Source organism: Strigops habroptila, chromosome 7 (genome assembly GCF_004027225.2).
Source record: "Strigops habroptila isolate Jane chromosome 7, bStrHab1.2.pri, whole genome shotgun sequence".
NCBI classification, from domain to species: Eukaryota; Metazoa; Chordata; class Aves; order Psittaciformes; family Psittacidae; genus Strigops; species Strigops habroptila.
In genome coordinates, this window is record NC_044283.2 from 15,572,718 (window position 1) to 15,599,910 (window position 27,193).

At 42.0% G+C, this 27,193-nt stretch overlaps 1 protein-coding gene across 11 annotated transcripts in view; it reads left to right on the forward strand.

Annotated features, from left to right (window-relative positions):
* The first annotated feature begins 4,310 nt into the window (after positions 1-4,310).
* The window catches only part of CPEB2 (cytoplasmic polyadenylation element binding protein 2), a 59,097-nt gene continuing 36,214 nt past the window's right edge, over positions 4,311-27,193 (forward strand). For 4 of the 11 annotated variants that reach the window (XM_030491761.1, XM_030491762.1, XM_030491763.1 and 1 more), the window contains exons 1-3: positions 8,668-11,025; positions 13,798-14,076; positions 24,419-24,509. In XM_030491761.1, the coding sequence (XP_030347621.1) occupies positions 9,592-11,025; positions 13,798-14,076; positions 24,419-24,509 (1,804 nt within the window). In that variant the 5' untranslated portion in view covers positions 8,668-9,591. Of the gene's footprint in view, positions 4,316-8,667; positions 11,026-11,663; positions 11,813-12,355; positions 12,362-13,797; positions 14,077-24,418; positions 24,510-25,865; positions 25,954-27,193 lie in introns of those variants that run through there. The other 7 variants (XM_030491766.1, XM_030491768.1, XM_030491772.1 and 4 more) reach the window with 6 other exon arrangements.

The window sequence follows — 27,193 nt, forward strand, 5'->3', positions numbered from 1 at the left end:
GACCTTTCAGTGTTGAAAAGAGAGGTTATTTGGGAAGAAAAAAAAGGGGGGGGGAACAAAAACAGAAAAGCCCTTTGATTTCCTAATGTAGAAATTTTATGAGGTTTTCTGCTCTTCAGTTACAACATGCACAAAAAAAAGATTACAAATATGAAAACAAAGGTTCCTCAGATGATTCATTTCAACTGACCTCCGGTCAAAGCACATTGACCCAAAATGATATCACAATTACTCAAGGATATTTACCAAGGTTTGAGAATTTTTAAAGATCTAGGTAATTTTCCCTTTTAATATCATGGGTACAATTGATTTGTGGCATAGGTGATCACCAATTCTGCAAAGTAGCTTCTGTAAGCTATACTTAAGCAGCAGACTGTTTTGTACCACCGCATAAAAATGGATCTGAGCTCTCAATAGCATAATGAGAGAGGAAATGGCAGAATTACAGTAGGTTTTGTATTCTCTGTATAAAAGATGAACATAATAGGTCTGCTCTTACCATAGTTCCTTCACCTTGTAGCTATGTGCTAGAAAGCATGACTTCCAGTGCTCACAGTGCATAACAGGTTAAAAAATGTAGAGTCTGCAGAAATAAACTAAATTTAACTCCACATTTCCCCCAGGTTCTCATTATAGAAGAAAATTAAGGTTGTCTGGATGACTTTAACCAAGTGTTTTCTTTTTTAATATATTTAATTTCATTGAAGTGCAATATTTTCACTTCATTTCCTAGGTTTCAATTATTTTTCTGTATACCTAATTCACTTCTAAAATATTTTAACATGAATATTCTAATACATTCAGCTTTTACATAGTTTCTTGGCAGGGATTTTTCTTAGATTTCTTTTCTTTACAATTATTAAAAAATGTTATTCATGAGCACTAAGGAAGAACCACAAATACTATATGGTTTTAGTAATCAAAATATTCAGGGTGAAATCGACATAGTGCTTTTCCATGTCTTCATGTCATCATAACAGCATGAATGGTCCAAAGTAATGAAGTTTAACATTGATTTACAATTGATCACTAGATCAGAGATGCAAATTATTATAAAAGGACTCAAGATTTCTTGTTTCTGAGTCGTAACTTCAGCGAGGTATACTTAGAAGGCGGACGGAGACCAGCAGGAGAATACATGAAAGCTTCAGTAACAGTCACCCTTCACTGTCCAGAAATGTAAGTTACTAAGTTAAGGGGTAGGGAAGGTACCTAGGATAGCTAGCGAAGGGACAGGACTGAAAACCAGCCAAGTGTTGAGAGAGCATCCACTTGCTGTATGGCACAGCTGAGTTCAGCTCCGTGTTGCATCCAGGCCTGCATCTTCTACCTCCCAGAGGCACAGCCTCATCGTTACTGCCATGGAGGCTGGAGTATTTAATGGAAGATGCTGCTTGCCCTCATGAAATGGGACGGAGAGCATCCTACCCTTGAGCAATCTATCTGCTCCTGATAGCTGAGCTCTGATATCACAGTGGCCAGCCTCAGAGCTGTTGACCCCACCTTGGTTACTGGATATATAGTCCTAATTAGCCACAGTGATACGGTTAATGGATTTCTAAATTTAAATCTGTATTTCTTCAATTCTATCCTGTACATAAAACTTGGATTAATTTTAGTTCTATGGTGAATCTGAAGGGTCTGTACTACTAATTTCTGAGATAATTCCTTACTAATTAAAGCAGCAAATTTCTTATAGTATCTGTTGAAAATAACTTTATCGAAACAGTGGGTGGTGGTATAAAATTAGTGAACATCCATCTTATACTAAAGGAGGAAATAAGGTCAAGTACAAAAGAATATATTTTCACATATAAATCAGATATGTTGCCTTTGCTTTTAGTACAACACAGATGCTATGGCTCAGGAGGGGAAGCTGCTCCTCTAACACCTTTCAGAGTTTTAATAAGAAAACTTTAATAAATCTTCTTGTAGCAATTTAAAGCACTTACTTTAACAGCCTGCTGAGGTACAAACATATACTCTTTCTGTTTAACTTGCTATGTGGTCTGTATACTCCCACAGAGGGGCAGACCTAGCTACAGGCACATGCTTGCTTCCTCCTGCTTCCTCCTGCTGCATTGGGCTACCTGCAGGATTCAGTGAACTCTACTTCAAAGCCTCCTTACTGAAAAATTTCCACAGTCTCCTTGTGTCTCCTACCTCATTTCCTAAATACGGCCAGACTACAGTACACAAGCCTTCTGAACAGATTATTCCAACACTGGAAGCATCACGCGATTATTCTTAGCACAAGTCAGTTATGTGAGCTTCTGGAGACCTATCCAATGATCACTGCGATTGTTCCTTAAAATTTTCCAGAGCCTCCTACACCACAATATTCAGGTACGTAAATATACACTACACATTCCTGCAACTAGTAGAGATGTCTCACTCATTCTTTAAAGCAGAACCCAAACTTACCACCAGAGCTGTGAACAACACCTTCGTGTTTAGTAAACAGTGGCAGCTGCATCTCTACTGTACGTAGAAAAGAAGATGAGAAAATACTGTGTTCTGGCTATAGCGGCACACACTCTTGCAGAAACTCTTCTTCTGCACACTGCACATAGGCAAAAAACAGCAGTAAAACCTTCGTATTCTCAATCCTCAGAATAATTTTAGTTTATGTCCTGGTAATACAACCAAATTAACCAGACATACTATAAGGACAGTTAACAATGCTATCTGATCTGTGAGTGCACCAGCAACAACACAAGCTTTAAAATCCTACAAGCCATTTTGAGAATCAAACAGAGATTGACAGTATCTCTATTTTGTAGTGCCAACTTTCTGAACACTTTGCGTTTGTCACGAAACATATGATGGTGTTGGCAGCAGTTCCCAGTTAGCACTGGTCCCCTTTGCGAAAGCCACTGCCTGAACAAAGAGCTAGATACGGTCTCATCCTCAACAAACGTGAAGTGTCTTTGCTCCACTGGTGAATTATTGCTATCCTGGACAGGAGATGGAAAGTGTGCAGGATTCTGTGGCACACACAAAATAAGCTCCTCACAGTTTTGTAGGCTGTACACACAGAGCCATTCTATCACTTTTCAGCAACTCCAGCTTACATTATATCTACAGACTCACAGTAAGATGAGATAGTCACAGTATTTAAACCTTCAAACAATCTACATTGCAAATCTGCCAGCCTCCTGTTCCTCAGAATGTTTCATCTCAGCTAAAAATTATCAGTTCAGAGGGATAAGAGCTCAGAGGTACACAGCCGACTGTAATGCATTCCACCAGACAGCCTTTATGAATTTTTTAGTTGAACTTTCTTCTGTCCTCCTTGTGCTTGCCAACCACATGCGGAACACTTTAGAGACAATAGCAATTCCCTGGAGGTTCACATGCACTATTCAATTCCCAACAATAAAGAAAAATAAATACCCTTTTTCTAAACTGAGTTTCATCTCGTATTTTCCTTCATCCTAAATTACGAACAACACCCAGAACTTGCACTGCATAGCTGAAAAGCTAGCAGAAATTGCCACATTCAATTAGCACAGCAGAAGCAGCAAACTAGAAATAGGATTTCATTCACTTTAATTCACTAGTTGGTTGCCATAAATACTCGTCTGTAAAACATGGAATTCTGAATACTCCACAGACATTATTTTCCTTTCATGAAGATGTTTGTTTACTTTGGCAGTGATTCTCTAGGGAGAAACTCTAATGACTTCCACTACCAAAAAAAACCCAAAACAAAAAAGAAACAGAAACTGCCACTAGCAAGCAAGAAAATATTAGTCTAATGTGCTGGTTAAACTCCAGGGCAAAAAGGAATAAAACCAGAGTAAATCACTGCTTTGCATTCTTGTGACCAGAACCCATACCCATCAAGTCCAGCAGGCAAAATAGCTCTCATGATGGAAGTTGGGTTTTGAGTAAAGGAAGAAATCTGCCCATCTCCTGTGAATTATAACATTTTTAGCTTTAAAAACAAACAAACAAAAACATAACATGGGCAGGAGAAGAACAGAATAAAGTAAACTATATCAAATCCCTGGTGTTAAATTTTCCCACTGCTTTTAATTGCATTACAACACAGTGATCTAGCAAAGGTTTCTTTCCCAATTTTGTTATACCTGGGCAATTAATATTTTTTTTTTCTTTTAATGAGAAAAACCACCGGGAAAAAAGGTAAGCTGCTGTGACTCAACACAGCTCACTGCTGAAAAAGACTTGCCTACCTCCTGCCTAAGAATGCAGGAGTATTTTCAGAGTTAAACAAAAACCCAACTAACAAACCAAGGACAGAAAAACAGTAAATGAAACATTGATATAAATCTTCAGACCTCTCTTTCCTGTGACATGTCAAACCTCATCATCTGCTTTTCTATATGAATAATCTGCAATCCCAGCCTGTCTTCTACATTTTCATGGGAGGAAAAAGTCATTAACAAAAATCAACTTCAAGGTTAAGAGGAAGCAGCTCTAGCAAAAGTAAAGTGAATCGTATATTTCAGTCACCAGCTAGAACAATGTGCTGCTCCTGGAATGCATATGCAAGCCTGTTTCAAAGCTCAAACAGGGATGAAGCAGACACATGTCACAGACCACAGGACAGCAGACTGTGTACTTCCCTAAACAGCCTCAGCATTGGGAAGATCGAGACACATATCTTAGAGCCCTCGCAACCAGCGCAGGACAAGCAGAGCTACCTAAATACAGAGTGCTGACAAAGAGCCTGGGCAGAGGAGAAGACGTGGGAGAAGGAAAGATAAAATAGTAAAGAGAAAACAAGCACCCAATATAAAAACTAGTGATTTTCTTGTGGCTATAGAGCCTTAGAAGAGGGGTCAAGCGGAGTAGTAAATCACTGTAAATGGTGAAAGGCCTATAAATATTGAGGGCTGTGGAAAGAACAATTTGTTGCCTTACAAGCAGCCGATGAGTCTCTATGCTGAGCCACTCCACTAGAAAAAGGGTTTCTGAAGTCAGAACTATCAGTAGTCATGTTTACTTTTAACTACGAGATGCAAAAAATCATCAGAAAAGCTGCTTTTAGTATTGGAATGAAAGCAAAGATACTTGCTATTTGCAACCCATGTTCAAAATCACAGCCACAGTGATTTTCCAACTAGCTGGTAAGAGGGAAACATCAGATTCTTGTAGCAGTCAAAGTTATTTTCTCTTTTATACATTAGGCTCCTGATATTCTGGTGTTCATGTTGATTTACAAAATGAGGAAGAACTGAAGTAACAGAACAGAAACTGAAGGTTTCTGCATGCACACAGAAACCTACATACTGTATCTAAATTTTCAGCAGTTTCATGATTTACTATATGTTCCCCAAAACTATAACTGTCATTTAGTGGTGTCCAACCAGGAAAAGGTCTGGACCTTACCCCAAAAAGATACACTTTTTAAAGAAACTAAACCCTCAGTATGCTCTGAAGTGGGCAGCATCTCAGCACAATTCCTTCAGTTCTTGTACCTGAAAGTTATAAAATTTTTGTTCAAGCTGAAAAACAGAATGGTGCATCAAAATCCTCATATAATAATATTCTGTGGCTAACACTGGCCAATAGCAGGTGTTATTCTCCTGGGTTTATAAAAAGGAAAGAACCACTCAGGGGCAAAATTCAGAAGCCTCGATGATCCCTTTCATGTCACCCAAATGGCAGCCAGAAGAGCTGCTTTGTAATCCTTATAGTTTATTTTATTTGTCTTTATATAGTGTTATTTTATATAGTTTGTTGCTATTTGTCTGTATATTTTCTATTCCATAACATTGCTGGTGCAACCTGCCACACAAAATTCAGCACACAGTGAATGATGCGGAACACCAGACAAGTAAGACGATCATTGTCTTTCAGGTACTGAGGAACCCAGGAGAGTTCTCAGTCCCAGCTCCATCATGGGCCTCCGAGGTGAAGTTGATGCCTGGCACTTCTGTTGCAATGAATACACAGAGCAGGCTGATTAATGGCTCCAAGAACCATAACTTAGGTATATTTGGATTTACCATACTGACAGCTTGTTTTGCAACATCTGGGTTTTTTCAATTTACATATTCTGTACAGCAATATTGCATATGGCTTGGCATTCGCTTCTCGCAATGTTTGTTGTCTAGTCTAAGCAACTCATCCCAGCTCCATGGCTCTCCAGCTTCCCCAAGTCATTCCAGTGAGGAGGGGGCTCTTGCCTGCATGCTCCCTCCTTCAGGCCCAAGCACCCAGTTGCTTTCCAGTATCAATCACAGAACATGGACTCCGAGCATCTCAGTATCCTCTAAAGCCTGTAAAGGCGAATCTAGGAAGTTCCTGAGTTGCAAAAGGTTGAGATAACTGAAGGAAGCATTATACATGCTTAGCCTGTTCTTACACATTTTTTTAGGTATCTATTTTGAGACACTATCACTTCCTACTAGCCCAATCCAAAAGAGCTCTTAAACCTTCCCTGGCAAGGGGCAGCTAAGATAAAAGAAAGCAGGAAGGAATCAAGGGATTACAAGCAAGAAGAAAAAAAAAAGAAGGAAAAAAACCCCCCGACCATTAAAGCAAGAGGGTGTGAAGGCCAAATGGTCAAAAAATCATCAAGAAACAGGGAATGGAGAGAGAAAACAAACAGTGCCAAGGACAGGACTCAGCACTCCCTGATGGCACCAAGGTGCCAGTTAAAGATTTGATTTGGTGGAGAAGCAGAATTTGTGGCCTCAGCATGCACCAAGGGGTCTAGTATCAGAGGCAGAGCAGACAGGATATACAGCCTGAAGGATTCCTGGTTTGAGTTGGTACCAGTGGTTCTTGTTTGTGTCAGAGTAAGATATAGCCAGAAGCTTTCCTTGTAACCAGCAGAGAGAGACATCAGGCTTCTCTCTCTAAAGGTACCTGCATCAGGATAGGATGAATCGCCGTTTGGTAGCACCTGTCTTGTGTTTGTAGAAGATTAAGCACCTAATGCAGAGCGGATGCTTACTTTTTACGTGGTTAAAAATAGAAGAGATCTATCCCATGAAAGCTGTTACAATAAACATGCACCATTGGGGTAGGTAGCTACCGTGGTAGAGGTAAGCTGTCACAGAGGACATAAGTACTCTTATCTTTAATTCAATTTAAAAAGGCTACTCACAGAAGCCACCATAGCTGTTTTGAAGGAAAAATGGCTAGAATTTGTGCTTGATTTAAAGGTGAGAGACAGAGAAGCTGACCATTTACAAAAAAACCCCAACAAAACAAACAACTAAATGAGTTCCTACACACTTTGTAGAAATAGGCAGCCGCTTATAGGAGAGACCCAGTGCAGCGTGGCTTCCACCCTTGCACGATGCCTGAGAACACCCCAGGTAGAGGACAGCTTCTGTTAAGGCATGCACATAACCGAGTGTCAGGTGTAGGACATGAACACAAAGGGAAGCCAGATGCTACCAGTTCTGCAGCTCACAAAACTAACGCTTACAAGGACCATGCCGTGAAGCAACTCACTATTCAGAGAGGAACCATTACTTGGCCAGCAACATCTACTCAGTGTGTGATCAGCACAGGGCCTTGGTCTGCACTCTTTGTTTATTACCACTTGCAAGACAGACGGCTGCAGAGTTCTTGAAGCAGATGCTAATATAATGAGCAATTCTGGAGCACAAAGCCATAATACAGCAAAGATAACTATGCGTTAATTATTCTTCTATAAGAATAGAAGAATCTTCGGATGCAAATGTATTTTCATCTCAACCCTGCAAGATGGCATGGATACCCAAACACACTCACACAGGTCACAATCGCATCAGAGATGGCTACAGATGTCAAACCAATGTTTTGTTTCCTCTATATTCTATATGTGTACGACAAACACACAGATTTAACAAACAAGAACTGTTACTCTGGGTCAGACCAAAGGTCCACCAGCCAAATGGAAAGCAGCCATCCCATCTTTGACAGTGGCCACTAATGGATGCCTAGAGAAAAGCACAATAGGTCAAGCCTATGATGGCACTTCCCCCATGTACTCCCACATTCGACAGCCGTGTAGCCATTCTCTCTCCTGCTTTCCCAGAGCACAAAAGGAGCTCGTTTATTTTGTTCTGTTCAGGGATATCTACATCCACAACAGTGTTACATCTACAGTTGTCAAACTATTTAATGATTTTTTGGCACAAAACAGTTGACAAGAGCCGTGTTTCCAATGGATGGAAAGGGTAGAACCCCACCTTTAATACTGTCTGCCCAGGAAATGCCTCAAAAGGCACCACCGTGCCACCAGACCCCAACACGGGCTGGTCTCTGAGGAACCCACAAACGAGGGGTAGGGTTTAACGGCAGCACCCGGGCAGAGAGGACGGGGTGACCGACCCAGCCCCACGCTCTCGGCGGTACCACAGTGCCAAGAGTGCCGCAGCGGGGCCGAGCCCCGGCCCTGCACCCCTGACATGGAGGCGCGGGCGGCCGGGGCCGTGTCATCTGGGGCCGAGCAGCGCTGAGGGGACACGAGCCCCGCGAGGGGGGGGGGGCAGGCACTGAGGGAACAGCGAGAGGAGAGGGCGGGGCGCGGGGCGGGGCTCCCGCGGCCGAGGCCTCGACACCCGCCTGTCTCGTGCCGCCGCGCTCGCGCCACCCCATCCCCGCCCGGCCCGCCCGTGGCGCGCGGCCCTGCGTCAATGCAAATGAGGGGTGCCCCGCCCCGCCCCGCCCCTCCCCGAGCGACCGCCTGCCGGGGTGGCAGGCAGCGGAACGGAACATCGCGGTCTCCCCCTTCACCCCCTGTTCTGTTTGCGGACGTAAAAAAACCGGGCGCACACCCGCTGCCGCCAACGAAGTGAAATCACTTTATTTCAGGTATTGAGGGTAGATACGTCGTCGAAGCCCAGCAGGCCGCCAGGGCGTTAGTAAAGCGGTGTCACTTTTCCCCCCCCACACACACTGAAGTGGTAGCGCTCACCCCGCCGGTGGGGCGCCGTGCGGGCGAGCGGCGATCAGCGCGAGCCGCGCCGGGGCTGGGGGAGCGTGGCTTCCGCGGTGATGCATTATTCATGAGGGGGCGGAGTCGCCGCCTCATTACCGAGGCGCGCAGGGAGGTGGGGCCGTGACGTCAGTATGACGGATGTTCCGACGTTCTTAAGGGCCCTGCAGCCGGCTCCGACCCGGCAGTGGGGGCGGGGGAGGCGGGCGGAGCCTTGCTGAGGAGCGGTGTCGCTGCCGTGTGCGGTGCGGGCGGCCTCACGGACTGCCCCGCTGCCCCCTGCGTTACGGGGTAGCGGCTAGGGGGCGGGCGGAGGAGTTACCGGGGAGTGTGACAGGGGGAGTTGTGCGGCTGTTTGTGACGAGCTAACGGGTTGCTGCGGTTGCGACAGCAGCACGAAGGGCCGCACGGAGGGGGTCCCGGCAAGCTAGGGAAGGGATTTTTTCCCCCCTGATAAAAATAGAGCTGTAGATTATCAAAAGGCTCCGGCATTGTTAAAACCAGTGCAGCGGGGACCATGGCAAGGAAGAGGGCTTTATTGCAGAGGGTGGCTGTTCCGTGGGTTATATAGAGGTTTGCGATAGGCGGGTGGTGAAAGCCCCGCTCCCCCCGAACACTGGTAATTATCTTTGTCTCTTCAGACTCCCGGGGCAGGGGTTCGCCAGGGGAGCCCCCTCCAGTGCATGGGGGATCGCAGCCCCGGGCTCCCTCAGACGGCGACCTCCGGCCCCAACCCACCGTCGGGTGTAGGAGGTGCCGGCTCCGCCGGGCCCTTCCCCTCCCCGGCAGCGGCGGCCGCCTCTCGTTCCTCCTCCTCCTGCCCCTTCTCACCCGCTGTAACCGGTTCCTCCGGCAGCGGCGGCGTGTCCGGTGGGTCGCCGCCGCCCTCCCTGCTCCCCTCGGCGGCCGCTGCTGCGCATCACCAGAACATGCAGGATGAGCTGATCCTGGGGGTGACACAGCAGCAGCCGGGCAGCGAGAGGCTGGGCAGCAGCCCCGCATCAGGACACCCCCCTCTCGGCCACCCCTCCTCTGACTTTAAACCCAGTCTCAGCCCCCACCAGGATTTAAACAAGCAGCAACCGCAGCAGCAACAGCCGCCGCCTCCTCAGCTGAGCCAGAAGAGGAAAGAGTTTAAGCAGCAGCCGCTCAGCAGCCCAGCCCAGCTCGGCAGCAGCCACCCCCTGAATAACCACCACCCCCCAGACTATCATCACCACCCCCCTCAGCAGCAGCAGCAGCAGTTCAGCCACCCCACTGACAAGTACCAGCAGCAGGAGCACAGGCAACAGCAGCAGCTCCAGCTCCTCAGCGCTCACCCCCCGGAGCCGCCGCGGACGGGGGACTTCCCGCACCACCGGCCCCTCAGCCCCGCCGAGCGCAAGGGCGGCGCGGACAGAGGGGGTTCCGAGCGGCTCGGCCCTTCCTGCCCGGGGGGATCGGTGTCCGCGGACCCCAATGTGGGGGTGGCCGCCGCCTCCTGCGTGAATCCGCCTCCGTCTCCTACTCATCTGCAGGCGAGAGCCAAGCTGCCCCCCATGGAGTCCCCCCCGAACAGCCACTTGCTGGGCAGCCCCGGGAACCTCCTGCCCGGCGGGCTAGGCTCTGGCTTCAGCAGCCTGCAGAGCCCGGAGATCCCCAGCCCCCATCACCAGAGCGGGGGCGGCTCCTCCTCGGCGGCTTCCCCTCCTCCTCCGCCGCTGCCCGGCTTCGGCACCCCCTGGTCGGTGCAGACCTCGTCGCCGCCTCCGCAGCAGACGCAGCAGCCTCCGGTCTCCAGCGGCGGCGGCGGGCAGATCAGCGCGATGCCGCCCCCGAGCCCGGAATCCGAGACCAGCTTCTACCCGGGGATCCCGTCATCCATCAACCCCGCTTTCTTCCAGAGCTTCTCGCCGGTGTCTCCTCACAATCCCTGCGCCGGGCCTTTCAGCAGCCCCTTCTCGGCCGCCGCCCCCCCGCCGCCGCCGCAGATGAATTTACCTCAGCAGCAGCAGCAGCAGCAGCAACAACAGCAGAACCGGAGATCCCCTGTGAGCCCCCAGCTCCAGCACCAACACCAGGCGGCCGCGGCCGCTGCCGCCTTCCTGCAGCAGAGAAACTCCTACAACCACCACCAGGTACCGGGCGGCGGAGGGACACACGGGCAGCCGTGGCGGGGCGGCGCGGTGCCTGGGCGAGCCGGCTCTGGAACGGAGCCCGGGGCGGAAAGGGGGAGCCCTGGGGACGGGAGGAGGACGCGGGGACGTGAGACAGGAGGGGCTCTGCTCCCCTCCTTTCGCCAGTCGCGGGAGCCGGGAGCTTTCTCCCTCCCCGCTGCCGGCGCTGGGTGAGGCTGCGCGACGGTGACAGCCTGGCGAGACCGCCGAGGCAGGGCGGGGCCCGGCCCGGCCGCTGTCGCTCCGCCGCGCTCGGCGGGCCGGGAGCCGCTGGTGGCCGGCGGGAGGGCACCTGCAGTCCCAGCCTGGTGCCGAGCCAGGCTGGACGGCGGCCGCGGCGCTCGGGCCGGGAGGGTGTTGGCAGCGGCCCGCCCCGCGCCCGGCCGCTGTTCCCCGCCCGTTCCGGGTGGCAGGTGGCGGGGCGGCCGCTTCGGCCGCGTCCTTTGGGCTGTGGCCGTCCCCCTCGGTGCGCCGTCGGCTAACCGGGGACATCGTCTATTTTGGGGATCAGAGGAGGGGGTTTCCCCTCAGAGGATAAACGCTCCTTTTCTTGTCAGGGAGTTTCGCAGTGAAAGCATCCCTCTTGCCCCCCCCCGCAGTCGCCCGTAGCGAGCGCGGTGTCCCCGGAACAATGCGCCTGACAGCCCCCCCGGCGCCGGCGGTGCCTCCTCCCGGGAAGCCCCTTCCCCAGCCTCGGACCTGCCCTCGCACCCGCGGGCGTGCTCGGCCGGGTGGGCAGCGAAAGCAGGTTCAAAAGGGAAAGCTGTCAACGTTGTTGCCTGTTCAGGGGTTTCGCCCGAAATTACTTGATTTTGTATCCAGAGACAGCGCTCTGTTTTGTGTTACCGTAGTTCTGGTACCAATTTTAGTCAAGCGGCATAACGATCCCGTGTTAAAATGGAAGTTTGTGTTGCTTCCTGCAACAAAATACTAATTGTAAGAAGTCGGAGGAAAGCAGATCCATATTTATGTTACCTGCTAGTGCATAATAGCCATGTCTCGCTCCGATCACCTGCTCGGTTGTGAAAGGGCGAAGTTATACAGGCCTCATCTTAATTTTTCTTTCATTCTAATATTAAATCTTGTCAGTTTTAATCGGTAGAGCTGGATTTGGAAAGCATTTCTGTCAGGACTGGAATCTCACATTAAGTGTGCCTGTTCTTGGACAGGCTTTTGGACGCATCATGTTTAGGAGCTAGTTGTCCTTAACATCTATAATAACCCTCTTCGAACAAATTCCAAAGCAGTTTTCCAACAGTGAGGTGTATAGGAATTTTCTCTCTGTTACAAGTTGCAGGTAAACTAAAAACAGTGCCATGACAGCATAGCTAGCAATATTAGAGGCTCGTTAACATTTGGCATTATCTCTTAAGGTTTGTTTCACAATAGAGTGCCTGCCTCTCCCAAAATTCCAACCGAAGTATTCAAGTTTTACAACATAATTATCTATAATTATATTGAATGGGATGTTTTCCTGATTACTTGACCAAAAATGGCTTTAGTGGAGGGTTTTGTTTGTTTTCGGGCATGATGGTTATAATTTTATCTTCCTGTTTTCAGAAAGTTCTGTTTTATCTAATTCGTAACATATTGACATGCTTTACATTTCTAAGCTATTAGAATTACAAGCTGAGGGTTGCTTGCAGCTAAGCTTAAGGTACTGCGCTTTGACTTCACAGAAGAACTAAATTTAGAATATTCCCCCCCCCCATTTCTGTGTTTGAGAAAAAGCCTTTCCAAGAACAGTCAGATTGGAGAACATTAAAGATAAATACTATTCTTCACTGTCAGTCAGGCTCAGTGGGTCCACCTCTTGGTAGTATGACAACTATAGGTCACTTTTTAGCACAAGTTGTGGCTTAGCAATAAAAACGTACAGTCCTGTAAAATCTTTCCTCAAAATACTGCTTCCATTTTCATATTGAGAAATACAGTGCACTTGCTTAGATACAGAAATGCTTCATACCATGTCTATATGGGGAAAAAAAAATCACCCAAATCCCCTGCAGAATTCCACAGATAGTCCCATTCATTACTCCAAAAATACTTGAGCAGCAGCTTCAGAATAACGTGGTTTAATGTGGAAATGTTAAGATAGCTCCTTCAAACAGATTCTCTGTACAATAATCAGTGCTCTTTTTGCTCTTATATGGTAATACTGAGACAGTGATACTCAAAACACGGGGGGGAAAATATCAATCTGCCATCTGAATTTTAATTTTTAAATTTCTACTCACTGAAGTACTACTACTCGCTGCTATTAGTAGAATAATAATTACTATTTTAAGAATTATTTTAATAGACCTCTTTTAAATTCTTGTGTTATTTTTGCAGAAATTTCACCATTTAATACCATGTAAAGTATAAGAAAATGGTCTCCTGGTGTTTTGTAACATGGTTTTACACCCTGGAATTGTTCTAGTGCATAGTTTTAAAGAATGCTACCAGTTATAAGATGACAATCTAAGTCGCTTGCACAAGCACTGTGATGTTTTTTTGGGGATGTATGGGGGGGTGGAAATGACAAATTCTTTATGATGCTGTTTTCTTCCTTTCCTCAGTAATTAATTTGCATGTTATCGGGAAAGAGTGGTTTATAGAAATCTGTGTGCATTGATTACTTGGTGGTTGGTTGTTTTGGTTTTTATTTTGTTGGGTTTTGGTTTTTGTTTTTTTCAAGTAGAGCAACATTTCAAATATTTTCAAATAATACAAATTAATGTTTCTTTTTAGCCTCTTCTGAAGCAGTCACCCTGGAGCAATCAGAGCAGCGGCTGGAGCACAGGAAATATATCCTGGGGAGGAATGCATGGCAGAGACCATCGTAGAACTGGAAACATGGGAATTCCAGGAACTATGAACCAGATTTCTCCTTTGAAGAAGCCCTTTTCTGGTAATGTCATAGCTCCTCCTAAATTTACTCGCTCCACTCCATCACTGACTCCAAAATCGTGGATTGAAGATAATGTTTTCCGAACTGACAACAACAGTAACACTCTCCTTCCTTTGCAGGTAAGGTTGGTATGTAACTGTTGTGTTTGTAATCTTCATTCATTTTAAAGGAGAATTAAACAGTGGTTGCAGCCCTGATAGTTGGTTTGAAAATTGTGTATTTCTGTATTTTTTTTTAGTCCTAAATTGCAACTAACCCCAGTGTTTTCAGAGTATTCAGCAATATGTGATTCTCACAGTTAATTAAGAGTGTTGACTGTCAAGAAAGATAGAAACTGGAGCTGCTGACGAGCGATAGAGCAAAATATGTTTAATCCAGCAAATGTTTTTTGCCTATGGTAACACTTGTATTCTTATAAATCCATTTAAAACTCAGCTCTTTTTGTTCACTTGTCCTTGTACATAGGTTTTTATTACTCTTGTAGATGGCTTCGAGTCCTTGTCACATTCATCTTTTACTGGTGTTTTAGTTTGACATTTGCATATTAGTGAGATTTTTATTTTTTTTCCCTTCCATATTCTAGCAACTCTTATGTTATGTTTTGGCTGGAAGCCCCATGGTTTAGAAGTGTCAAACAGAAGGAGTGTGTCTTAGAACTAAAGGGTTCGCCTCCCAAATTTTGACAGTGACATCTCATGTGACTTGAGGCAAGTCACTAGCTCCAGCTTCAAATACCTCTTGGTAAAATGTTATTTTTCCCATTCCTGCCTATATTCATTTAGTCGTAACATTTCTTGTTAGCGGAGACCTTTATTATTTTGGATCCCAATCTCAGTTGCCATTTGAACAATTTATAGTTGTTTTTTCTCTCACAGTGAACTACTGTATTCCAGCAAGAGTAAAAAAGATTATAATGCAGAGAAATTAATAAGAATGTTTCTTTCTCTCCATAAAAGGCTAATATAGTTGGGTTTTTGTTAGATTTCACACAGAGTAACCTGGAGTTTCATTTGTTTTAATTGTGACCATATTTGAGTTTGGACAGCTCTATTTGCATCAATTAGCAAGCTAATCCTCATGTAGCTCTAATAGTGGCAAAAGGGTGTTCCCTGGGACCAAATTTCCCACTAGAGTTCCTGTTTTTCTCACCATTTTGCTAGTGGACTTTCTTTTTGGCACAAGAGGCCGTGTCCCAACTTTATCCAGGTGAGTTCTGATACTTGCAGTATTATGGAGGCTAATGGTGACTTTTGGACATACCTAAATTCTGCTCCAAGTGTATGCACTGGACCTGAAAACTTAAAAGGGTATTTGCCTGTCCTGTGAAAATCTGTTCCATTAAGTAGCCTTCCTTTGGGATATGATAGTTGAATACTTTTTGTGTGGGTGGAAAGATGGGGGGAAAAAGGTGCCATTCTTTATATGTTCAACTTGACCTGTTAAGGAAAACAGATTACAGATAGGTAAATGCTCTGAGCTGGAGGCCTCCGAGAATAGTTGGAACACTGAAATGTCTCCTGAACAGGATTAAAAATATTAATGCCATCATATGTAGGAACTGCAGTGACGTATATATTGGTATTCATATGCAGCTAAGCACAAGTTGTGAACGTACTTACTCATTCAGTATGCCTTACAAGTCAGTATGACTATTGCTTTGAACTTTCAGAAGCTTCTACAGTGGTCATCTAATATAGATGAACTCATTTTATGTCTAAACAAAAGCCTTGTGCATTCAAACTATAAATCATTTCTATCTAGTAGGGTAGGAAAAATTCTCCAAATTTATAATAAATTCCATCAATGTTTCTGTTTGAGGATTGGGGGTTTTTAGTTTTGTGAAGAGATAGTGTCAAAGTGAGAAGGTGGGCACATATAATTGTTGTTGGTCTTGCCTGTGAGCGCCAGTGCCACCAATTAGACCGACCTGTTTGGCTATATTTATGCTATAGAACTATCTATGCTTAAATCTCCTTTACATGTATAAAGTCATAGTTGCAGAACAGAGTAAAACCAATCCTCTTTGAAAAGGTGCAGTGTTACCTACTGCTATTACACAAATGCTTGATTAAATCACACTGCTGCACTGAAATAGTGTTCTTATTTTTCAGTTATTATACTATTGTTATATAGTTAATTCCTTAGAATGACTGTTACACTTTGCACGTCATAATGAAAAAGTTAAATAGAGCTCAGCACTCGTGCTTCTTTTCATCAGGACTTGTGCTGGCAATTGCGATGCTGTCAAACACCCATCTTGCTAATTTGTACTGTGCTTGTCTCCTTCCATAAAAGGCTGAGGTATTTAGATTGAGGAGTCTTAAAGATACAGTAGCAATTTTCAGAAGATAGTCAAAAATAGCAGTAATTAAATCTTGTGCCATTTGGAAAGTCTTGCACAAAAGCATTCATGTGTATGTAGAAGTTACCTATTTCTTCCAAGCTTCCACAGAGCAAACACATCTTAGCATGCATGTTGAATGCATACTGCATTGTTCACAGTGTTGCAGAATACGTTTTCCACATGATCATGCATCTTTGTTCTAACTGCAGTAGTCATTTTGTATGGCAGGGGACACAGCACCTCTCCTCCAAACTTTAGCTAGCTCAAGCTTAGCAAATGAAATCCGATTAGAAAAGCCAGTGTCCTCACTGACTAACTTTCTGTAGATCATTAAAAAAATGGTAGCAGAACATTAAAATGCTATCTTAATTTTTGCTAAATCCAAAAAGCATTCAGTAGTGTCAGCTGCTCATCCACTTTCTTTAAAACATGTACCTGATGCAAACAAGATAAGCCACACAGGAATCATATTCAAATTCACTGCTTTTCCCTTCTATGAAACTTCTTTATTCTTTAGTGTTTGCATTGATGGATGGTCCCCAGTATAGAACTGACAAAAATTCTGATGAAAATAATGTTTCTTGGTATTAAATTAATATACCAGTGACAATGAATGTCATTACTGATAGCTGAGCAAGTAATAATGTGTATTACTTAAAGGGATGAAACCAGACTTTCTGTATTCATAGTTAAAAGTGAAATATATCCCACATGAAGTTAAATTCATAGTTGCCACATTAGCTACAGCAATCTCTCAGGAGAATTTTCTGAAGTTCAGAAGTTTTGTTTTGTTTTTAAACAGAAGTAGTCAAACATCATGGCAACACTGATTTAAATGTGAGCAAATTAAGCCAATAGACAAGTTTTTCTTAAGTGACTCACTGTAAGAAGCTTTTTGTTCTCCCTTAGGTTTTTAACACAGCACAAACTACGTGGAAGAAAAGTTCTTCATAGCCAAAATGAGGTCTACGCTGATTGCACCGTTATAGCTATTTCACATAGGGAAGGGATTGTTGCCTTGTACCAGAATCATTAAAGAACAAGTAGAAATCTTGTCAGCTATTCACACCATCTAACTTAAGCATTTAATTGAGGAGCCTAGGCTCCTCATTTAGATAATCTAATTCTCTAGAAGAACATACCTGCCGCCACTGACCTTATACAGCCCCTGGGATTCCAGTTTAGGCACTTACATTGCGTGTCAAGAAGTTAGACAATATGAACATTCTCCCTTATTCCCTAATCTAGAGGGGAAAAAAATAAATAGGGTGCAGAGCTACAAATGTATTTCTAACACTACATACTGTTTCCTCCCCCACCCCCCAAAAAAAAAACCACACAGGCATTTCTGTGGCCAAAATTCAAGCACAGAAATCAGTGTAAATTCATTTATTTAATTCACATTCCTTGGATGAGGAAAGTAATTAACCATTTCCAGATTTTTTCATTTTAAGAATTGCAGTGTCTGCTACCCTGCTTTGATCGCAAGCTTAATGCTTCTTAATATCTTGAAGTAGGATTACTAAAACCTATTGTAACAGTTCAAAAATACACTTCAGTGTTTAACTATTTTTATTCTGGTGAAAACACTGCATTCTATGAATTTAGTTTCTGTGTCTCTCAAGTTGAGGAAATACACTTCATGTCTGGGTGTTTTTCACCTTGATTTGTCCTTCCTGTTTGTTCAAACAGTACGTGCAGTGTTCATAGTCCTAAAAGCTGACTTTTTTTATTCTATGTTTAATGCAGCTCTCCAGGTGGGGATTTGTATGGTAAGGTACCATCTCTCAAAAATGCAGATTAGGTTTTTTTCTATTTATTTTTCAAATGTGCTAAAGTTTTCAAAGGAAACAAAACACTTGCAAAACAGAATGAGCTTTAACAACAGGTGTTAGTTTTAGATACTTAAACTGCTGTCATGTTGCTTTTGTCTTATAATCACTTACATTCAAAGGATTTCAGATTCTCAGTATGACTGTTTTAGTACAGTTTAATACATGTACTTTAACAGTTTAAATGGCTAATCTTGATGCTACACGTATCAGTCAATATTGGATGAAGAGAAAGTTGCTAGAGTTGGGTTCTTAATGCCCTATTTTGACTCCTAAATATGTGGCCTGTTTCTTCAGAAGTGTGGAGTGTTTGGCAGCTGATTTTAAACTTGAAGGCATTGCAGGTATCCAGCTGCTACATTCTCTTTGTCTTCAGACTAGTGTAATTGTCCAAATGCTGACTTATAAGCCAGGCTTTACGAGTTTATTTTTACTAAGGCAAAACCTGCAACAGAGCAGTGTCTTCAGGATTTCTAATGCAGTAGATGGATCACCTGGGGCTGATGAAATAACATACAAAACCAGGTATTTGTGTCTGAGCACTATACTGGGAATATCTCTACCTGAGGAAATGGTGTGCCATCATACTTTGAATTGCAGGATCAAGACTTTTGAATAAATGGTATTAGGAGCTGCACAGATGAACAATTCAAAGGAATTAGTTAGCAGAAAGTTTGTGGGGCTTACCATACAAGTGTGTTTGTGACTTTATATGAACTAAGAATTCTCTCCTACTGTTAAAATTTCCATCAGTTATACAGCTCATTCTATTAATGTAAGTCAAAAACAGTTAGGAAAATTCAGCATAATATTTAGCAGCCGTGATAGTATAGCAGTGATGTGTATACTAAGTAGCGTATTTCACCTCATTCTGTCTGCCAAAGCATAATCGTTCTCTGTGTTGAAAAGCCGTATGGTCTGACGTATTTGCATTTAAGTACTCAAGACTGTATAGATATTTCTGGGGCTGGGGAGGGAGGAACCCAGAACTTGAATAACAACTTCCCCTTCAAATGTCTAATTGTTCCTTTAGTTATTTTGTTGAAGCTATTAATACACAGATCTTCTAGCTTCGCCTCGTAAGTCAATCTTGCCAAGCCTTTAATCATCTCTATAATGTGTCTGGCTTGTTTCCAACTTATGAATGCATATTCTTGAGCTGAAGTACTCCAGTATGGATACAGTACATGTGGTTGGGATTTTTTTGTTCGTTTTTAAATGTTTATGTAGTTGGGGAAGTAGGTGTGTCTTTGCCACAGGACCTGTTCTTGGTGCATTTTAGGCTCAATTTAGTTAACTTTCATAGCTGATTGTGTCATTTTAACTTCAAAACACTTTTGTCAGGTTGACCATTCACAGATGTCTACCAGATATTATAGTTCATCTTTACCACTAATGACACCATGGAAAGTAACCAAGCAATTTCATGTGTCTACTTTAAGCCTTCTTCCTTGCTTTTTTATAGAGCTAAAATTGTAGTAGTCATGGGTTTTCATATTAAGTTTCTCATTTACACTAGTTATGGTTTCAACAAGGGGCTTATGATTATAGTATGTCTTCACTAAAATGAGAATGACTTGAAGTTTAGATGTTAGCAAAGAGAATATTTTAGAATATGATGTACTTAATTGTTAAGTTATTACTGCTAACATTAACACTGAGTACTATATTTGGGTACTCTGAATGGTTGATTATTAAATCAGCTGTCACTTTCTAGTCTTAAAACACATTTTTATTCAGGGGTCAGTTTTAAGGTGAAAAAATGGAACCTGTTAACATTTTTAGTTTAGGAAGTGATTTCTTAAAAGTTTCTTTAATTGAGCTTTTGAAAAAAATGAGTTGATTCAGCAAGGTCACAACTACTGAGTCTGTTTTTGCAACCAGCTAAGACCATACTGGACACTGACTGGAAGCTTTGTGGCTCTGTTGTTTCCAGCCCCCACTGGATTCTTTAGAATACGAAGGGACATGTAAAAGAGCATGTTTTAAAGATACTTGCATTTACTGAATTTAATACTCGTGTTAGGATTTTCTTATTACAAGTAGTCCTACAGCTGAGTGGTTTGCAGTATGTGCCCAAAATTCAAAGTTGTTTAGCTTCTTAAGAAAGAACATATATTTTTGTGGTTAAAGATTAGAAAAATTTTATTCACTGTTGAATAGTTTCTGTCCTTGTATTTGCTTTATGCGTGACAATATATACACTTGGAGATGTGACTGCACTGAGTTTATGCAAATGCTCAAACAGGATAATCTTTGCATAAATTGCATGGGTATATTGTGCCAAGAACAATTATTTGTCCAACAATTTAGTGTTGAAACTTGCTCATCAGAGAAAGCTGCCCTCTTCCCATTCATTCCACAGGTAGATGTATGAGGGGAGAACTTCTGAAGTGCGCACTCTGAGGATGGATTTGCATGACATTGTCAAAAAGTCCTTCTAGCACTAACTGTATTCTATGGGTAGGATACTCCATGCTTCTGTATTGTGGAAATTTGTAAAAATTCAGAAGCAATTACTACTTTTCTGTAAACTTTCTAACATAGTCTTTTAAGTTGAGGTGACAACTTGTCACTTAGCCATATAGCTCTGAATCTGTAGTTATTATACCAAAACCATGGTCTCAATTCTGCTGTGTATGAATGCAGTTGTGACTCTGGTATTGGAAAGGTAGGTCAAGCAGGATTCAAATGTTTATACAGTTAAATAAAAAGCTAGTGTGAGAATTTGTAGTGCTAGGGAAAAGTTAACGATTGGCTCTGGAGGAAAAAAACCCCTAGCATTATGTTGTGACTTTCCACTGAGATATGGGCCTTCTGACACAGCAAGAGTTCACTTGCTGCTTAGCACAGGTCTGATGAGACACAGAGGTGAGGGAAATGCAAAATATTTTACAGGAATTTAGGCTTGACCAAAGGGGCTCTTGGAGTCAGGATGATACAAAACTTGTATTAATACATACGCTTATATATTAATGCCTTTGTACTGCTGATTATCTTTAGTTTCATTATTTCAACACAGTTGATCAGCAGTTATCTCCTAAAACAACCTGGAACAACTTTTAAAACAATACGGAAATAGTTCTAATTCTTGGGACTATTTCCATGTTGTTTTAGGAGATAACTGCATATCAACCATGTTGAAATAATGGAACTAAGGGTAGTCCCAAGAGTTAGGGACTAGTTTCCCTGTGCATGGAAAACTATCTAAAACAGTCAAGTTCACTGATAATACTTCTAGTGCTTGTCTTGAAGATCAAGGAAAATCACTGGAAGTTTTGTGATTAAGTAGAGCATGCTGTAGTAGAACTGTCCATATCAAACCATTGTGGGTTTTTTCTGCGAAACAACTTGTAGCAAATCTTTGCTGATGTGACCTACAATATTGAAATACTTTTAAGTTCTGCTTTGAAATCAAAGCTTCATAATTGCATAGATGATAACTGTGCTCTTTAAAGATACGATTTGCATATTTGGGGAGCACAGAGCAGCATTTTAGCATTATAAAGCCTAGTTGCAGAAAGGTTTAAAATCAACCTTGTACCCAAAGAATGACTTAACTCCTTTTGAGATAGTTAAATTTGTTATTGTTGCTTTATAGTATGTAGTTTATCAGTGAATTGGAATACATGTTAAGTTTGAAGCACTGATTAGCTAGATATTGCCCAAACTCACAAGTAGATAGTGGGATGTGGGTGGTGAGAGAGCAGAATACAATTCACATGTTTAAATCCTGCTTTACTTCAGTGTATTCACATTTTTGTATTGTACAGTGCATGCTTATTGAATGTTTCCACTGCCAGAAATGAAGTGATACGATTCACAGAAACAAACCTCTTTTTTTAGCTTTGTAGACATGAACTTTCTAAAGTCTATAGATGATGGGAGAAGTTTATTTCTCCTGCTTCCAGCAGCACAAGACCTTTCACTTTGGATACACAAAGCAGAGTGATGCAATGCTGAAGTTGCAGTAATTGCACCATGTCACCCAGTGGAGCAGTTACAAAATGAATCACAAACACGTGTTACATGTTTTACTTTTCCATTTCTCTGTACAATCTATGACCAAGTGGGCCAGTTTTAGGAATTAACCACGATGGTGCCCTTTCTTACAGGCTTTCGCTCTCCAGAGCAAAGTGAAGTCTGCAGTAATAGGTGTTTGCCAGGTAGTCATGTGTTATCTCAATGTATATGTAGATAGCAATGATCAAAAAATAAATGAGAAAATCTTTAGTAAGCCTGTAACAAAGATAATGTATCACACATACGGTTTAGTCCAGTTTTTACCAGTACTAGTTCTTTTGCCCTGTCAGTTACAGAGGTAGCAAAGCATGGAAAACATATTTACTCGGCACTGGTTTTTGCAGGAGCACTGACTACTTACCCCTTACTGTCTTCAGTTGAATTTAAGACTTCATTAAAAATCCTGATGAAATCTTTTGAATGCTAGGGTACAGTAGGGAACAGATGCGGCTTTGTCACTGCTCACACCTTCTATAGAAAGCAAATTTGTTACGGTAAGCAGGTTCTTTTAGTTGTGCTATTGAGAAACAAACCTGCAAGGGCATGGAAGCAGATTAGTCACTTGGATTTCATTCTGCTGCTTCTCAGGGCAGCTAGAGAACGGAGTGAAAGCTAACCAGTCCCAAAATAAGGTTGCTCTGAACTTAAATAGTCATGGCGACTTGCTGGCACTCAAACCCAGTTGAAGATTACCTCACAAAGTGTCTGGCATTTGATCTGGGACATGGTAGTAGACAGGAGAAACTGAGTTTTTTTTAATGTATCATTAAAATTATCTAAGGGCTTCCAAAAAGAAAATACAGGATCTGATTGAATGAGCATAGCAGATTGCTTACCCGGCAGGAAGCGGGTACTCTTCATGGTTGGTTGAGGGAGAGAGAGATGAAAAAAGGCTTCCCTCTACATCCCAATGTTGTATCAAGTTGATGAAATTTTTTTAAGATGAAAGTAAAATCCAAGTTTCGTCATGGCTTGTTCTGCAAAGCTGTTGAGAAGTCAGTTTCTGACTCATAGAAAACCTCTGTTTCAAAGCTTTCTTTTTCAGTCCCAAAGCATGAATACCTGCTTGCTGAGGAGCTTAGTTTGAAATTAATCTACGTTCTGCTGAACTGTCATGGAAAGCCACAGTGGCTGTGGGTCAGATTCCTTCTGTCCCCATTATATATGTACCAAATGGGTGGCTGTATCTTTGGTGTATTTTAATGGTCTTGGGATGTGTGTGGTACATTTCATCCTACTCTGTTGAATTACTACAATGAGTGCAGCCAGAGAGAAGACAACAGTAAAATTAAAGCATGATTACAGGATTCCTTTAAGTGCAATACAGTCAAGCCAGAAGCCTTGCAAGTAGAGGAGGTTGAGGTTTTATGCAAACTATTTTCAGTCTCTGATGGTATCCCAGGAAGACCAAAGAAGTTAGAAGTAATTTTTATCCTGTCTCTGTAACTTGGGTGTATTAGAAAACATGGGAGAAAATTTTGAGTTGAGCATAAAACCAGTGAAAACATTTATGATTTATTACATTAGCTTTTGTTACCTTCAGTGAAAATATTTGTAAGAAATTATGGTAACTTCTTAATCTTCATGTGCAAAAAAAAAAAATTGCTCCCTATAAGGCTGATAATCTATTAGTAATCTTTTCATCATTTAGCTTTTAATTTTTCCAACCTTTAACTGTTTAGTGCTGACCATTTGTAACTCAAGTCTTTGTATGCAAAGAGTCCCAGGTTAATCACCCAGAAGCCAGGAAGAAGTGCAGTCTCAGCAGAGGGCTGAGGGCCCATATGAGGTACTTAGCCAAGCACCAAGAAAATGCTTTCTTTCAGATGAGGTGACTGTCCTTCTTGTCCTGTAGTCACCACCTTACTCACTGCTTAACTCCTGCATGAAATGAAATTGAGCTCTTACAGACATTAGTCTCCTTCATTAAACAGCCTAATGCTTAACTCGGCTGTGGATCACTAGAACTGAGTCAAGCAGTTCTTCTGAAGGAAACAGGCAGTCACAGGCTATAAAAGTGCATACACAGAAGAGTTCTTCACAGTGCATCTCTAGTTTTATATTTAGACGCTATTAAACTTGCTGTTAACAAAATCAGGTCTTGGTATAATAAATTCAGGTCTCGTAAGCTTTTCTATCACTGTCCATCTCTACTGTGTCTGAGCATGCAGCCTTTAGAAAGCACCTTTGTCTTGCTATCAAGTTGCCTGTTAAAAACTACACAATTTGTATTCCAATGCTAAGGATTTTGTTCTCTTTTAGGATCGAAATAGAATGTATGACAGTCTGAATATGCACTCTTTGGAAAACTCCCTTATTGACATAATGAGAGCAGAGCATGATCCACTTAAAGGTATGTTATTATGCTAAATAAAGAAAAACAAGGGTCATCCATTCTGCATATTTGAATTAATACTGATTGCTAATTTAGATTCTAGGTTCGTATTAAAATAGCATGTGAATTATTTTTCTCAACTCACATGAAAGGTCATTCTCAAGCTGTATTTTATGGAAAACATTGGTTTACAGTTTATTTTAAACTTAAGCTTTAGTGTCTTCATAGGTTTTTCTCCCTCTCCTCACCATCCTTCTCTGCTTTCCCCCAAGAAATTCATAGTTTTATTTGAAAGTTACGTGTCTGCTGTAGGCAATTCAGCCTCAGTTTGCGAAGACAAACTGTACTGTTAGTGGTAGCCAAAAGACGGTGGGAGGGGAATCAAACCACTACCAGTTCTAGCTGGTTAATTTTCCCTTTCTTTACAGTGGAAGCTGAAAAGAAAATTAAATCCACTGACAAATTCAGCTTTTGTCCTTTCAAATATTTTTTCAAAGCTCCTGAAGGATAATAATGCATCTAACTGTCCAGTTTCTGTTAGTCTCAAGTAGTCCAGAAATACCCTTGGCTTTAGAACGCTGGTTCCTCATACCCTCTGGGCTCTGTTCAAATCATTTGACCACAGCAGTAAGCATACATCTAATATCTGTGGGCTTCAATTTTAACTCATTTATTCACTGTACATTAACTCACTCTTGAATCCTGTTTTTCCATACTTATCCTCAGGTGGCATCTACCATTGAACTTTGGGGCAGGGAGCACAAGCCATTTTATATGACCTGATAAAATGTTACTTCATTTGTGGTGTTCTAACTAGACTAACACAATCTAACTTGAAAATTATTCAAAGCTTCAGGCTTGGTTTGCAGAAATTTAGTGTTGAAGCAATTGCAAAAATAATAAAAAAAAAAATTAAAAATTCTTTTTATATCATTATTTACTTCCATTCATTCTCTTTCTAGAGGCTCCTAGACTTAATATCTATCACATTAGCACGTAAGCACCTGTGTTCTCCTAATTTGGAAGATGCTTTGCAGAAGTCTCTTAAGATCTGTGCTCAGTTGGAAGACCTTTAGTATTCAGATTGCATGTAATAGTGTTGTAAGATTTACAATGTAAAGCCAAAGCTTTGGGGTTTGTTTTTTTTTCCAAGCTGAAAATCTCTACAAAGAAGCAGTAAGTGGGTAGTGTTTAAGCCAGTTAATTTTCCTCCTCTTTAGAGAGGAAGCTGAAATTAAATTTTCGTAGCTGTTCATAAATCTGATCTCTTGTTTCTTACTGCCTACAGAGAATTAATTCCAGTTTTAATTTTATCATTTAAGTCCATTATTAAATTCAGTTTCTGTCTATTCTGCATGTTTACATTTACATTAGAAGTACCACAAAGGGGTTGAAACTTGTGAAGTTAGCCCAGTGGTAACTGCTATGGACTTAAAACCATGCATATCCCATCAAAGACAAGGTAACTAGTTAGATTGTTGCTTCCATTTGCCACACTCAAGTGGTGACTGGTATTCCTTTGGTTATCCGAACCCAAATCAGGAAGGATATGAAAAGGTAAAGCTACTGTTAGGCATAAAATTAGAGAATGCAAATCTTCTATTGCAGTGCACTGGCACCTCTCACATTCCTGAAAACCAGTCCATTTCTTCACTTTTTTTCTGTGCACACTGACATGACAAATGGAAGTGGTTGCTCTGTTCTCTGTGCCATCTTGCTCTTTTCATTTGGCTTTACAACTCGGAAGAGTTTTCAGAGGCACTGCGAGATAAGACCCATTTTTATTCATCTATTCATATTTCATTATGATACAATAGATGAAAACTGTATTTCCAATAATAATTTTTCAGTGAGAATATGACAAGACAAGGCTTTAAGATTTTCCAATTAATTGTGTTTATACATAGGCACTTTTAAAAAAAACTCAGTAAAGTTTCCATAGTTACTCTGTGCTTTCTAGGGACAGAAGTATATGGTTTCAGTCTGCAATTAAGAGATTTATGGGGTTTTTTTAACAGTTTCCTAATCATATTCTTGCAATGAAAATTCTGCTCAGTTTTATGTTTGAACTAAACCAGATGGAAGCCATAGATAGTGATGAATTCAAAGGAAATCCATTTTTTTTTTGTTTGAGTGCCAGAGAACAATGCACACGCCAACTGAATTTAAATAGAGTAATTGTGTGCTCTTATTTAAATTGGTTGATGAAGTTTTTTTTTCCTCTTTGAAAATTATTATTTCAGCTGAAACAGCTACATTATTAACAGTGAGATGAGAAATGTTCCTTAGTGACTGAAAATGAGAAGAAAAGCTACATCCTAGAATAGCCTTTGAGTTCCTCTCTATCCCTCTTCTGTTTAGTCACCATTAGTTGGCATTTCTGTAATTTCTTAGCAACTTCAACTTTTTTTCTGCAAACCGTGAGACACTGATTTTGTTATTTCAGTCTCTGTGGCTTTTCTTTTCACCACAGAAAATCTGACATTTACTTAAGAACCCATCATATTTGCTAGCAGATTGCACAGGATTAAGACTATTATTGTTATTTATTTGCTGTTTGTATTAATATATAAAGTACTTTGTATCTACAGAATATTTTGTAACTAGAGAATATTTTTCCGACAAGTTTTTAAGTAAGTCTAAGCATCCTAAAACAATGCATCTTTTATATCTGACCACAGCAGGAAAATGAAAGTTCCTGG